This window comes from Ursus maritimus, unplaced genomic scaffold, assembly GCF_017311325.1.
Source record: "Ursus maritimus isolate PB19 unplaced genomic scaffold, ASM1731132v1 scaffold_19, whole genome shotgun sequence".
Classification (NCBI taxonomy): Eukaryota; Metazoa; Chordata; class Mammalia; order Carnivora; family Ursidae; genus Ursus; species Ursus maritimus.
In genome coordinates this window covers 47,617,157-47,632,825 of record NW_024424341.1, presented here as the reverse complement: position 1 = coordinate 47,632,825, position 15,669 = coordinate 47,617,157, and the positions used below count along the sequence as shown (strand labels likewise).

At 42.5% G+C, this 15,669-nt stretch overlaps 3 protein-coding genes across 3 annotated transcripts in view; 1 reads left to right on the top strand and 2 right to left on the bottom strand.

Moving 5' to 3' along the window:
• LOC121099780 (zinc finger protein 665-like) overlaps window positions 1-9,832 on the bottom strand; it is a 35,840-nt gene extending 26,008 nt beyond the window's left edge. The window contains 1 exon segment of the mRNA XM_040633068.1: window positions 9,655-9,832. Within this exon segment, the coding sequence (XP_040489002.1) occupies window positions 9,655-9,832 (178 nt within the window).
• The window catches only part of LOC103657337 (zinc finger protein 91-like), a 686,132-nt gene that overhangs the window by 241,085 nt on the left and 429,378 nt on the right, over window positions 1-15,669 (top strand). The window lies entirely within an intron of this gene.
• On the bottom strand, window positions 8,569-12,299 carry LOC103672901 (zinc finger protein OZF-like). Its single transcript, XM_040632936.1, has one exon. The coding sequence runs from the start codon at window positions 11,952-11,954 to the stop codon at window positions 10,245-10,247; it is 1,710 nt and encodes a 569-aa protein (XP_040488870.1). The 5' UTR covers window positions 11,955-12,299; the 3' UTR covers window positions 8,569-10,244.

Sequence of the window (15,669 nt, the reverse complement as noted above, 5' to 3'; positions counted from 1 at the left end):
TGCTTTTCCCCCCCCCCCCAAAACAATGAGGCAGCAGTGATGAGTCCTTCCATGTGCTTCAGGACACTGGTATCAATGTGTCTCATGACACCTCATGTTAACTTCCTTCCCTTGGCTCAGGGTCTCTCTGCCAGATGCCCCCAGAAAACAAAGGCTGTCACCAATGTTTCCTGGATATCCTGGCCTTTGCAAATAAAGGTTCTAAATTAGTCCTGGACTGGCAAGTTTCCATTTTGTTCTGTACTGTGTTACAGATATTCTCTCCTTTATTACTTTTTAAGTTTTAGCAAAAGCAAGCAAGGATCATATAATGACTGTATGTTCAGTGTCTTAAAATTCTACAGGGTAACTGAGGACAAAAGACAAATGACATCATTTCAAGGAAATAATCAGGCGTTTGTTGCAGTAAGGAAGGAAGTATTCATGTTTCATCCTGACTTTACCTTTCCCCTTCCCTAAGGGTATTTATAACCTTTCCTTTGGTGATAATTCTGGAAACTGAACAGGGTAAGGTATTGTTGCTCCCATCTTAAAATCAGATATCTTATCCTAATTTCTGATTCACTAGTACTGGCAAGTAGAGTTAAGGAGCTGAACATTGGAAAAGCTTCATAACTATTCTAAAGCATCCATCCAGACAGAGCATCTACGGATGCCTCCGTGGTTCAGTCTCCTAAGCATCTGCCTTCAGACTCAGGTCATGATCCCAGGGTCCTGGGATCGAGACCCAAGATGGGCTCCTGGCGCAGAAGGGAGTCTGCTTCTCCCCCTGCCTGCTTTCTTTGCCGCTCCCCGTTTGTGATCACTGACAAAAATAAATAAAATCTTAAAAGAATAATAGCATCTAGAGAAATAATATTCTATAAACTTCTGTACTGTACTATCTACTGAGCATGGTACTATATTTGAAATAGAAGAATCTCCAGCAACAGTCATGTTGCTTTTCTTATCAACAGATCTTGCCATCTCTAGTGTGCATCCTGTCATCTTTTTCGGAACAGGACAGAGCCCTGGGCACATGAAGAGAAAGGAGACAGTAGCCACACACCCAGGTAAGGGCAGATGACAGAAGCAGATGACACAGACGGAGGCTGAAGATCAAAGGACAAAACTGAAGCTTAAAATGGGGTTTGGGAAGCTCTGCTTGAATGGAATGGTTCTGAAAGCCCATCTTTAATTCTCTGGTGGTCACCGAGGGACAGCTCCTGTCTCATTCTTCACATGCTCCTACATCCTCAAGGACTGACCTTCTGTTCTAGTGTCTTCCAGGGCAGTCACGGTGAAATCCAAAAGCCTCCGCATGGCCACTGAGGGTCTATGTGAACTGATTGCTGTTCCACTGCTAGTGGGGTCATGTGAAAATCTGTACACACGAGGAGCTTCTCAGTGTAAGCCCCAAGGTGATTTATTCCTTTTTGATTTTTGAGTGCACTTATCTCGTGGAGACAGAAACAGTCTCGTACAACATCAGGAATGTGGGGTAGACTGATCTTCTCCTATCAAATCTTATGCAGACCAGCCCTACCCATCGAGGCTTCCCCACTGACCACTCTCGGACCCATTCTCAGAACGGTACCTGGGAGTGTCACTGTTGCACTGGGCTCATGGTAGAGTAAGTTGGGCCCCTTCATCAATACCTAACTGATGCTAAAAGTGCCAGAATCCTTGGGGATGGGACCCTGGAGATGATAGATCTAAAATCTACACAGGGGATTCAAATGGGAGCCCTACCTGAGGGTGACTTTTCTAAACAGTGTTTGTGAACATTTCCTGTATATACAAATCACCTGGGATTTCCACTAAAAACAGATTCTGGGTCTCTATACTCAGATATCATGAATACCTAGGTCGGGATGCGACCCATGAATTTGTGGTTTTAATTTGTAAAAGATCTTATTTATTTTATCTGAGAGAGAGAGCTAGAGCACGAGTCGGGGTAGGGGCAGAAGAAAGGGGTGAAGCAGACACTCCAGAGCATGGACTAAGGTAAGGGCTTATCCCAGGACCCTGAGATCATGACCTGTGCCAGAGGCAGACAATTTAGCAACTGAGCCACCCAGCCATCCCTAATTTATATTTCTAACAACCATCGAGGTCTCTGTCCATACACTGCATTTCCAGTAGCACTGAGCTAGAGAAAGCAGAGCACACCCCAGCCCCTCAGACCAAACCATCGTGTGTCACCACACATGGTACCATGCACAGTGAACACTACTGACAGTTCCAATAAGGATACTTTCTGCTGATCCTGGAAGGCCAGTTAGGGACTAGATGAGGCAGTGGTGTCTGTGCACGGCTGTTTGGGAGAAATGGTATGTGCTCATGCATCAACGATTGTTTATTGAGCACCTACTACATGCACCAGGTATAGGAGGAGGCCCTGAGCCCAGGACACCGTGCTGGGAATCTGACATACACGACGCAAGTTAATCTGTTGAAAGCCCTTGGAATTGGGTACCTTATGTTCATATTTTTCCAGAAGGATTTGAACGCTGGACGAGCCACCATGGGAGTAGAATTCCCTTCTTTCTTCTTCATCATCAGTTACCTTGAAAGTAATGTTGGATGTGATGGCACATATAGAGAGAGCAGACTGGGAGTGAGAAGAGTGGGTGAGAGACTCTGAGGGAAATCTGATGCATCCATCATCTGCATGTATGTATTTGGTGAATTTTCATGTGTGGACTATTAGGGGATATCCCAAGAATGGAAGGTGGGGTGCTCTGTGTTCTCTTGGAAGCACTGTTTTAACTAGAAAGGCAAAACTGAAAATGAAGTTCTAAGTATTTTCTTCTCCTTGATCTGAGTGTCAACCTCAGGATAGTGGGAATGCCAACTCGGGCCACCCAGAGAACGAACTCTGTTCTCTAGACTGTTCTGCGGAGGGAGGATCAGGGATTGGCAGTGGATCGAGGAAGGCAATTCTGTGGTCTGAGGTCATTTTCCACATTATCTGAACTGACAAATCTGTCTGAGGCTCTGGCAGCCGCCTTTACCAGAGGGACTATTCCCAGTGGGAATCCTGGAGTAGCTGAGCTCTGTGCCCACAATATTAGGGCCCAAAGTCTGGAACAGGAACCCGGGGACCTCAGAAGGTCCTCTGCAGAGGTGGGACTGATGGGCGCCGTATGAATTCATATTCCACAGCGTAATGGTGGACATCCAGTCCCTGACCCCACCTGCTCCTGGGTCCTCTGCATGGACACAGGTGCCTGACTCAGGACCGTGAAGGGCTGGCTCACCTGTGTTCTCCTCCTGCGCATGTGCAAACTTTGGGTACCAGGAAAGGCAGAAACCGGAAAGGCCATCCAGAACTCTGGGTGTGATAAAAATGTGGGAAGACTAGTCTGTGCACAGCCTCTGGCCCCAGCTTGTCTAAACTGGGAACTCAGATGCCTGGGTTTGGTTGAGACGCTACTGGAGGCGGTCGTCCGGAGGCCTGAGGTGGTGAAAGGAGGAGCACAAGATGGCCGACTGCGGCCCTGAAAGGGGCTGTGTGTGTCACAAGTCCTTCGTGCGCATGGGCAGCACTCGATGGTAAACCTCCGGCCCATGCGCGGTGAGCGGTCATCACCAAGGGTGAAGGATGGGGTCGCTTGGCCGAGCGTCGCAGTGCTGTGCGCATGTCCAAAAGTGGGCGGAGCGGGACAGGGAAACCGGTAACGTTGAGTCTTCCACCCTCTTACACCATGGGCTCGATGTTTAGGCCACAGGAGAAAGTGCTCAAGATGAACGTGGTCCTGTGTGCTGGTTAACGGTTGTACGGACGTACCTTGAAATTTTCAAGATTTACTTTGACCAGCGAATTGTTTCTTCAAATGGTTAGGCATGCTCCACGGGGGGGAGGTTGCAGTGAGGTGTTCACAGACGCACTACGGAAGGAAAGCAAGGCCAGCATCTGATGGGCAGCGCCTGAAGCAGTTGCCTTTTTCTGGAAGGCCTAGTTGACTGGATCGGTTGAGTTCCTTTTCCTCCATTCCAGTGCATTGACTGAACATGTGGGCTGCTTGCAGACGCTACAGAGACAGGAGTCACAGGAGTCTAATGGCTTCCCTGTAATTTCTTTAACAGTGGAAACACAGTTGGTAGGATATTACCTTTCTTTGTTTTGTTTTGGTGTTTGATTTACAAGGCTAGGTCAACAATGGTCCCCTCACTGTAAGAACGCAGTCACAGGGTGCCGGGGTGGCTCACTTGGTAGACCTCTGTCTTGGGCTCAGGTCAGAATGCTGTGGTCTGGATTCGAGACCCGCTTCTGGCTCCCAGCTCATCAGCTAGTCTGTTTCCCCCTCCATCTCTGACCCTCCCACCTAATGCTGCTCTCTCTCAAATAAACATTCTTAAAAAAAAAAAAAAAAAAAAAAACCATGACGGTGCAACAATCTCATGTCCCAGAACCACACAGTTAAGTCAGCTGTGTACAAATCAAACATCGACATTTCATGATGTGGGTCCTAGCCGGAAACAGATGCATTTAACTACGTATGTGCATAAACAAGGGGCGATTCTGCAAGGGTGTCGTATTGACAATTACCACGGGAAATGATGTTATGGGAATGCAGTAAATCCATTTATACTAACAGGAAAACACTGCTATCATATAGCATTGGTTTAAGAAAACAATTCAATGAAGTATGTGACAATATTTACGGACACTGAATTAACACCAGAGTATTTTAGTGCCTGTGTGTTAGGCAATTCCAAATGGAATTTCACATCTACTCTGAAACTGCAGGAGGAAGAGGGTACACCTCAAACTGACCAGCTGTTAGGTCTAAAGATCAAGTGATCACTACTGGGGACAACTAAGGGGAATTTTTATTTTACTTAACTATTTTCCAAGTTTGTATTGTGTCATTTTTATTTTACAGTTCAACTTATGCCTATGTGTAGATGGTTTCTCTCTCTACCGTAACCAATTTTCATACATTTAGGAGCTAAAAAAGAACATTCTACTCTTTATATGCCTGAATTCCAGTGGGCTTGGCTGGGTTTTCTGTTTAGGGTCCAACAAGGTCAGAATCAAGGTTTCATGAGGGATTGGACCTTCTTTGTAGCCTCTAGCAGGGAATCTACCTCAAGGATTCTTGAGACTGTTGACAGCGTTCATCTGCTACTCCCTGTTGATACGTACCCTCTCCATGGTCACAGCTTCTCCATAGTACCCCCAGAGAGAGAAAACATCAACTCTCATTGTTGACTCACACTTTTACCTGTATATTCCATTGAAAAGCTTACTGAGTAATTTATGTAAATGTGGTTCTTGCCTCATGAACTGAAATTACAAACAGCAGTGAATTGTGAATCAAATGCAAATCAGGGAATTAGTGAGAATGAATGAATGAGTGACCTCCTGGAACTCCATCACCCAGAGCTCTACCCGTCCTCGCCCTCTGCCTCTACGCCACATGGTGACCTGAATCTCCACACCTGTCGATGTCCATGAACCCCAGCACTCTGCCTGCAATGACCCCTCTAGGCTTACTCACGCCACCAGTAAACCCCTCTTCACCTAATTCTAGAGCCCTTAGTCCAAAATCCATTATCCTGGAATCTTCCATTCTTTCCTCCTCATCCGTGGTCATTTATCTCCCCTCCACCCCATCATTCTAATAACTTCTGCCCATTTATTGTGTCTTTTATATCCAGTGACCTCAGTATCTCAGCCATCATTTACCAGGACACCTTAGTTTCCTCATGGCCCCACACCCATTATGCTCAACCCTATGCTCCCTTTTTCCCATGGCCCTTAAGCCTATTGATGCCCACCCGTCTCCCAGCTGTGAACATACCCTCCATCCACATTAAACCCTGTGTCCATTATGTTCCCCAGGCATCAACTTTTTCCCCCACCATTCATCTCTGCTCAGAGCACTGGGCACCCCCAGGCCTCCATTCACAAGCAACTATCCCCCTTACACCCCGATGTTCTTTTTTTTTTTTTTTAAGATTTTATTTATTTATTAGACGGAGATAGAGACAGCCAGCGAGAGAGGGAACACAAGCAGGGGAATGGGAGAGTAAGAAGCGAGGAGCCTGATGTGGGGGGTCAATCCCAGATGCCGGGATCACACCATGAGCCGAAGGCAAATGCTTCGTGACTGAGACACCCAAGGGCCCCCCACCCCTATGTTCTTTCACCATTCCTAGGCAATAAGCTTTGTCTCCCTTTTACCCACCAGTGCCTTTGATCTCCCTTTTGCCAAGTAATTCATCACCCATTATCCCCTTCCTCTCCATTTTTCCTCCACCCTTTCATTCTCTCAACACACATATGCCTCATCGCCTTAATATCCCTGCATACACCCACCCCCAACCTTCAAAGCTGTAGTGCTCTTTAATCCCTCAGTGACAGTTAACTCCCTACTGCCTTCCAGCCCTGTTGTGGGTTACACAGAATGCCTCAGATAAACATGCTCACCTCTTCATCCTCAGTACCCGTAACTGTAACCTCCTGGGGCAACAGGATCTTTGCAGATGTAGTCAAGCTAAAATGAGGTCATACTGGATTCAGGTAAACCCGAATTCAATGACTGCAGTCCTACTGAGACGAGGGAATTTAGACACACACACAACACTGTGTGCTGATGAAGCCAGAGATAGAGATCCAGCCGAGGAAGATCAAGGAGAGCTGACAGTGCCCAGATGTCAGAAAGAGGAAAGACTCCATTGCACCGATAAAGTGTGACACAGCCAACAGCGTGACTTCAGCCACCTAAGAACTTCCAGAAGTGAGAACCAGAATTTGGGGACTTGTTTAGCCCCCGCATTGTGCTAATTTGTTCCAGCAGCCCTAGAAAACTAACACAAGTTCTGTCCTCTTCCCCTGTGGCTGTTCCCCCAAACCCCACTCTCTGTGCACTCTGTTAATCCCTGTGGCTTCACCTTCCCCCACTGAATCACTATGCAATGTTTCATAGCAAGACGGTAGACAATCGAATACTGTGGGGACATTTATGAGCCTGAACGAGTTATGTCTGAGAAACTACTGGCTACTTGGTACAGTCAATTGCCAAGATTTTCACTGCACCTGTTTTTTCACACACGTCAGAATCTGAAAGCAATAGGTCTCTCTCTAGTTGTTGTCCACTGCTGTTTTTTCCCAACTCTAGAAATTCTAGACAGAGAAGTGGTTCTGAAAGTATCTAGTTGTTTTGAGGTAAGTGGACTGTCACCACCAAGATTTATGAAATAGGTGTTGCTTTTGAACGTGGTTAAGTACCACCGGGAGACATCATCCTACTCATCCTGTACTTCCAAAACCAAAATGGGCGAAAATCCTTTTTGACATTCTGCCAAACGCCATATAATTAAAAACACACAGTACAAAGTTAGCCCTTATTTTACTATGAACTTTACCATGTTCTACTACTCTCTCTGGTTAAAGTTTACGTTGACTGATGGAAGCGTGGCTATCCTGCTTTCTTTTGGATTCTCTTTGCATAGGATATCTTTCTCCACACCTGCACTTTCAGTCTGACTGTGTTCTTACAGCTGAAGTGAGGGGGCCTGGGTGCCTCAGTCGATTAAGTGTCTGCCTTCGGATAAGGTCATGATCCAGGAGTCCCCAGATTGAGTCCCATATCGGGCTCCAAGCTCATCAGGGAGTCTGCTTCTCCCTCTGACCCTGGCCCCTCTCAGGCTCTAGCATGTTCTCTGTTCTCTTTCTCAATGGAAAAAAAAATAGTTTTAAAAAAATGACATGAGGCTCTTGATGACTGTATACCGTTGGGTCTTGTAATTCTTTCCATTCAGGCAATCTGTATCTTTGGCTTAGAGAACTTAGTCCCTTTATAGGTAAAGCAAGGAACAACACAAGTATGAAGTTACTGCTGTCATTCTTTTGTTTTCTGGCTGTTTAGAATTACTTGACTCTTTCTTATTCATTGGCTATCTTTGTGATTTGGTGATTTTCTGAAAGGGTATACTTAGATTATTCTCACCCTCCACATTCTGTATCTACTACTACATTTTTCATTTTCTGAGTACCATGAGGCTTAAAGAAGACATCATCTAGGAGTCTATTTTAACTTCTTACCAGCTTCATTTTGCATACTAAAATATTTTCACAACTCCGGCAACTCTTTAAAAAGTGGCTGTACAACCATATCTCATTTTCCGGAAGAGATAGCACTTCTCTGATATGTATGATGATTTCTTCATTTCTACGACATCAATTCATACTTTCCCACGATTACTATTATGAACATGAATCACAGTTGACTGGACTGCCATCTCTTTTCCCTAAAGACCAATTAGTAACACATTTAATTTGTAATAGTCACAAACTGTTTTAGTTCTAATAAACGGAGAATGACGTTGTGAACACCCACTTCATGATGACCTATTCAATGTCAGAAGCACAAATAGAATATCCATTTAGATTTCTTTTATATACTGTATGTTCTATTGTCCTTCTTCTTCCATGCAAGAGAGATGTGCATGGATCCCACCTAAGCAAGAAGGGCGTCTCTTATCCTTGACGCAACAATCACCTACCTACTTTCACACATCCACCAGGAAAAACTGAATTTTCTGAAGAGTTGAAAGAGTAGAAACACAGTGATATTGAAAGTCACAAATCTCATATACAGTCAATGGAAAGAATGCACACTGAAATTACACCCATACAAATACCCCTCCTTCCATCTTTTGAAGCAGAATAGTATACACATTATCTAACTGACTAACCTTGTATTATTCCTTCTGAGGTCATATCTGAAGTGAGTAACTCACGTACTGCTTTCTACTGTGAATTCTGTGACATATATTTGACATTTGATGTTCAATTACATACATTTCTATATTTCTACATAGTCTATCCTTCAAGTCACTTTTCTTCTCTGAACTCTGATGATGATTTCTAAAATAAGACAACGTCTTTCCTCATTCATTATCGTTGTACATCTTGAACCAACAGTGCATTTTTGACACCAAATAAGGATTGAATTCCACTTAAAGGATTTACGCTTTCTTGACGTGTTACAGTTTAGCTCCTGTATGATTAACGATGAGATTCAGCAAGTTATGACTTCCAGCTAGAGGTCTGTCACATTCTTTCATTTGTAGTATTTTCCCTCAGTACGAACTCTATGATGTTGATGTGGAGTTAGGGCTCAACAGTCCTTCCAAATTCTCTCACAGTCTTCAAATTTGTAATAAGAGCCAAACTATGAATTCTGTAATGTACGGTAAGGCACGATTTCTGCTTAAAGGCCTTGCCACATTCTACACATTTGTAAGTTTTCTCTCCAGTATGAATTCTGTGATGTTGAGTAAGGTATGAGCGCTAGTTAAAGGACTTGCCACATTCTTTACATTTATACATTTTCTCTCGAGTATGAGCATTTATACGCTGAGTAAGTTTTGGGAGCTGGTTAAAGGTTTTGCTACATTCGTTACATTTGCAAGGTGTCTCTAGAGTATGAATTGTCTCACGGATGATAACGAGTGATTTGTGCTGAAAGGCTTTGCCACATTCTTTACATTGGAGAGATTTCTCTCCAGTATTAATTCTGTGATGTGTAGTGAGGTTTGTTTTGTGGGAAAAGGCTTTGCCACTTTCTTTACATTTATATATTTTCTCTGGACTATGCCTATTTATATGCTCAGTAAGGTTTGGGAGGTGTTTAAAGGTTTTGCCTCATTCTTTACATTTGTAAGGTGTCTTTCCAGTATGAATTCTCTCATGGATGTTAACGGATGATTTGTACTGAAAGGTTTTGCCGCATTCCTTACATTGGTAAGATTTCACTCCAGTATGAATTCTGTGATGTGTAGTAAGGTTTGTTTTGTGGAAAAAGGCCTTGCCATATTCTTTACACTTATACATTTTCTCTCGAGTATGAGTATTTATATGCTGAGTAAGGTATGGGAGCTCGTTAAAGGCCTTGCCACATTCTTTACATTTGTAAGGTTTCTATCCACTATGAATTCTGTGATGGTTAATAACATTTAATCTCTCGAAAAAGGCCTTCTCGCATTCATTACATTTTTAAGGTTTCTCAACAGAATGAATTCTGTGATGTCTAGTGAGGTTGGTTTTGTGGAAAAAGGCCTTGCTGCATTCTTTATATTTATACATTTTCTCTCGACTATGAGTATTTATATGCTGAGTAAGGTTGGGAGGTGGTTAAAGATTTTGACACATTCTTTTCTTTGTAAGGTGTCTGTCCAGTGTGAATTCTCTCATGGCTCTTAAACTATGATTTGTCCCGAAAGGCTTTGCCACATTCTTTACATTTCTAAGGTTTCTCTGGAGTATGAGTTCTGTGATGTGCTCTAAGGCTTGATCTGTAGGAAAAGGCCGTGCCACATTCCTTACATTTATACATTTTCTCTCGAGTATGACTATTTATATGCTGAGTAAGGTTTGGGAGCTGTTTAAAGGTTTTGCCACATTCCTTACATTTGTAAGGTGTCTCTCCAGTATGAATTCTCTCATGGATGATAACGTGTGATTTGTGCTGAAAGGCTTTGCCACATTCTTTACATTTGTAAGTTTTCTCTCCAGTATGAATTCTGTGATGTCTAGTGAGATTTGTTTTTTGTAAAAAGGCCTTGCCACATTCCTTACATTTATACATTTTCTCTCGAGTATGAGTATTTATATGCTGAGTAAGGTGTGAGCACCTGTTAAAGGACTTGCCACATTCTTTACATTTGTAAGGTTTCTCTCCAGTATGAATTCTGTGATGTGTAGTGAGGCTATATTTGTAGGAAAAGGCCTTGCCACATACCTCACATTTATACATTTTCTCTCTAGTATGACTATTTATATGCTGACTAAGGTTTGAGAGCTGTTTAAAGGGTTTGCCACATATTTTACATTTGTAAGGTGCCTCTCCAGTATGAATTCTATTATGTTGAGTAAAACTTGATTGCTGGACAAAGGCCTTGCCACATTCTTTACATTTGTAAGGTTTCTCTCCAGTATGAATTCTGTGATGTGTACTGAGGTCTGTTTTGTGGGAAAAGGCCTTCCCACATTCTTTACATTTGTAAGGTTTCTCTCCTGTATGAATTCTGTGATGTGTACTGAGGTTTGTTTTGTGGGAAAAAGCCTTTCCACATTCTTTACATTTATACATTTTCTCTCGAGAATGAGTATTTATATGCTGAGTAAGGTGTGAGAGCTGTTTAAAGGTTTTGCCACATTCTGTACATTTGTAAGGTGTCTCTCCAGTATGAATCCTCTCATGGACGTTAACGCATGATTTGCGTCGAAAGGCTTTGCCACATTCTTTACACTTGTAAGGTTTCTCTCCAGTATGAATTCTCTCATGGCTTTTAAGGTTTACTTTATTTTTAAAGTCCTTACCACATTCTTTACATTTGTAAGGTTTCTCTCCACTACAGATTGTCTTATGTATACGTATTCTTGATGACTCACTAGACACGTTCAAAGGCTTATCATATCCGTATGGTTTCTTTCCCACATGAATTCTCTGATGATCGCTCACGCTGGAGGACTGGTTAAAATCTCTTTCACATTCGTTACCTTGATAAGGATTCTCCCTTATATGCATAGTGTGATGTATAACATTGGATCTTCTATCAATGAATTCCTCACAGTTAATACATTCAAAATGGTTCTCTTGAAAATGAGTCCTCAGATCGTTATTAACATTTGAGCCTTGATCAAACGTTTTCTCACACTCACTGCCTTGAGCAACTCTGTCTCCATTAAAAATGCTTCGATAATTTTGTAGGGTTTTGTCCTCGGTGAAGGACTTCTCGAGTGGACCCCACCTAGCAGTTGTTTCTTCATTTTGAAATCTCTGAAGTTTAGAAATATTTGACTGAAAGGCCAATCCAGTCCTCTCTTCAACACTGTTCAAATCATTATTTTCAGCATGGACTAGGTAACTTTCCAGATTTTCCACATTCTCTTTCCATGCATATGTACATTTGAAGAGTTGACTGGAGCTTTTGCTTACACACACACCCTCCATTGCAGAAAGAGTGGACTTCAAAAGGAAGGGTTTACAAAATGTTTCATATCCCTCACCATCTTGGACAGTAAGAGTCTTGTTATGGGCAGTACTCTCAATTTGGACATATCCGTTACAATCACGATCCCGGTCTATTGTTAAGTGTAACTTCTCAAGGACGCTATGTTGATAACGACCCACTGACACATTTTGAAATGAAGCTTCTTTGCACGGCTCTGGCTGGAAGCTCAGGCTGCCATGTGAAGATACCGCTGAAAGATTGAATAACAGAAAAGTCAAGTCATTCCATGCTGCTACCTTCAGACGAATACACTGATGCCATCTAATATACAACCATAAAATCAATCAGAGAGCGTCAGCAAGACAGCTGACAAGGAATCATCAGGACTTTATTTCTCCATGGACACATAAACTTGCACACAACATACTGACCACATTGCTAAACAGATGATTCTGTAGTACTGTCATGATATAACACAAATCCTCTCCTCTCCCTCAAAGAATCAGGAAAAACCATTATGAGCCCACAAGCAGAAGAAGGAAGGAATTTGTGTAAAGACTTATTTGAGAGAGAGAGAGAGACAGACAGAGGGAGAACATGAGAGAGAGGATGCCCAAAGGAGAGGGCAAGGACATTCTCATCAGAGCAGGGAGTCAATACGGAATTCAATCCCACGACCCTGAGATCATGACCTGAGCAGAAGTCAAAGACTTAACTGACCGAGCCATCCGGGCCAGGGGAATAAAGGAAATTTAAAGATAAAACAGAAATGAACAAAATAGAATTTAGCAAAAATAGGGAAATATCAACAATAGGCAGATTTGGTTTTCAGAAAAAAACAAAAATCAAAATTGAAAGACCTATAAGGAAATCAAGTAAGAATAAAAAGGAAGAACGACTAAAATTGGAAGCCTTGATAGCAGATACAGTATCACTGATACCATAGAAATAAAAATAAATATGAGGCAACATTACAAAATTGTATGCCAAGAAACAGATACCAAAAACTACCAAAAACATATAACAAACCAGGACTCTATCCTGAAGAAATATTTTTAAAAACCTCCGCTGATCGACAACTACTCAGGAGATGGAAAAGTAATTTTTAAAAAGGCCCAACAAAGAAAACTCGCGGGCCAGAAGACTTCACTGGATAATTCATACAAATATATAATGAGAAACTACTTCAAATCTTCGCAAACATTTCTGAGCAGCAAAGAGAAGGGAGCTGCTGAGAACACTCTCTGTGACACCAGCACTACCAGGTTATGGAAGCCAAAGCAGAGCTGCTACAAGGAAAGGCTGCAAGCTACCAACTGCGAGGAAGATTCCAGCAAAGTCGACAATAAAGTACAGCCAACTGAATCAAAAGCACACTCCAGCATTTTGCAACATAAACAAGTGAGGATTCTTCCAGGAATTCAAGGGTATTTGAACATAGGGAATACTATCAATTTGAGCCTGCATGTTAACAGAATGAGTGTCAAAAATGACACCATCGGGAGCAGCTGGGTGGCTCGGTTGCTTAAGGGTCTGACTCTCGATTTCAGCTCAGGTCATGATCTCGAGGTCGAGGGATGGAGCCCGCGTTGGGCTCCATGCTCAGTGGGGAATCTGAGATTCTCTCTCCCACTGTCCCTCCCCGTCTTTGGGAGCTCTCTCTCTTTCATTCTCTAAAGGAAATAAAGACACATTTTTAAAAATAGCACGATTGAGGCGCTTGGGTGGCTCAGTCAGTGAAGCGACAGACTTCGGGATCATGACCTGAGCCAAAGGCAGATACTTCACTGACTGAGCTGCCCAGATGCCCCTCCACTGTCTTTTTCTGAATATGACACCACAGGGAAATAGAAAAAGAAGAAACCTAGGCGAAAATCACTAGGAGGAAATTTCAAACCGAAATCAGAAATAAACAGACACCAAAATAAACAGTCATATTGAAGGCAATGCCAACTTTTACAAAATAACAAACAAAACTGGCAAGACTTTAACGACATTACTAAGAAGAAAAGAAGACTCAAAATCCAAAATGAGAAATGGGAAAAAAAAATGAGACAACACGTAACCACAGAAATGTATACTAAGATAACAGATTACTATAAACAGTTATATACAATAATTTAGATAAATTGGGAAAGAAAGATAATTCCTAAAAAACTGAAGTTACCAAGTCTGAGATACGAACCTCGTACTATTAAATAGCAAGTCTTCTTAGACCAATTACAAAAATAAAACTTGAATTTGGAATAAATGTCCCCCTCGTATAGAAAAGGCCAAGACTACGCGCGTTCATTGCTCCGTTTGAACAGATACTTAAAAAGGGAAACAGACGTCAGAAATAGAGGAATAGAAGGAACACACCATAATCATTCTATGACGCCAGCGTTGGTACCAGGATAAAGACGATACTACAACAAAAACGTCTACTTTGTCTGATAAAAGTATTGTTACTCTGGCTTTCTCTGGACACCCATTTTAATCTCCTCTTTTTTAATCTGAAAGTGTCTTTAGGTTTAAAATTAGACTTTTGTGATCTGCGAATCTCAGTCAATTCAGCATTTAACGTTGGGTCAGGTCACGATCTTGGGATCCTGGGACTGAGCCCTGAATCAGGCTCCCCACCTCTCACGGAGTCTGGTTGTCCCTCCCCCTCAGACCTTCACTGCGTATGCTCTGTCTCTCACTCTCAAACAACTAAAATAAAAAATAAAATAAAAATGTGGCTTTTGTTTGCAGCATATAGATGGCTCTGGTTTTGTTTTCTTAGCGCATTCAGACACCTTATATGACTTGATTGAATGAAAATGTACTATACACTCCAGGTAATTATTCAGAGATACGTGTTTACTGCCATTCTAGGTCTTGTTTTGTCACTGTTTCTGGAGACTTTCTCTGATGCTTTCTTGTCCGTATCACTTTTGCTGTCTCACCTGCACTCAAGATTCTGCTTTACTATTTCTTGAATGTTTGGTTCATTGGTCAGGTTAATTCCACCCCTCCAGGGTGAATTTCACCAGCCACTCTTCTGCGGCACCTTTTTCTTTTCCTTCGTCCTCCTGCCATGTCTAACATATTCTTGGAAACAGCTCCCTATGTGACAAGGAGTGCAGGGACAATCTGCTTGTGGCTGCAAGGCTAGATTTCTTACCTTGGACTCCAGTCAATGCACAGCCTTCAAAAATATCAAGTGTTCCCTCTACCTTACTTGTTCCCACTGTTTCATGGTACAGGAGCTCTTCTGTGTTTAACTCAGGCTTCACCTAAAATCTGACTTTGCCTAATAGGATCATGGACATAAAAATCCATTGTACTTACCAGTATTCCCCAAAGAAACCCCTTACAGAGAGAAGACGTAATGAGCACGTGGCCATTATCACATACACTTTAACGGTGAGACAGGAGAGAGAGCCCTCTGCAGGGGAAACATCTTAAGAAGCTCTCAAAGAAATGACTCTTCTTCATGTGTTTTCTGGGGGCTCAGCCTGTGACAACTCCAGCATTCACTTCTGAATGCTGGGTTCCTCCTGGGAACTCTCACCTCTCTCCCATGTCCTCTCCTTTCTCTAGTATTGGGTTACAGATAACTTCACTTTCCTAAGTTTATATCCTACCATGAACACATAGGATTCCCTTGATGTGTAGAGTTGGTTGGCTTTCGTTTACATGCAACTTCTTAAAAAGTAGTTGAAGTGATACACGTTTAGGCATATCTGT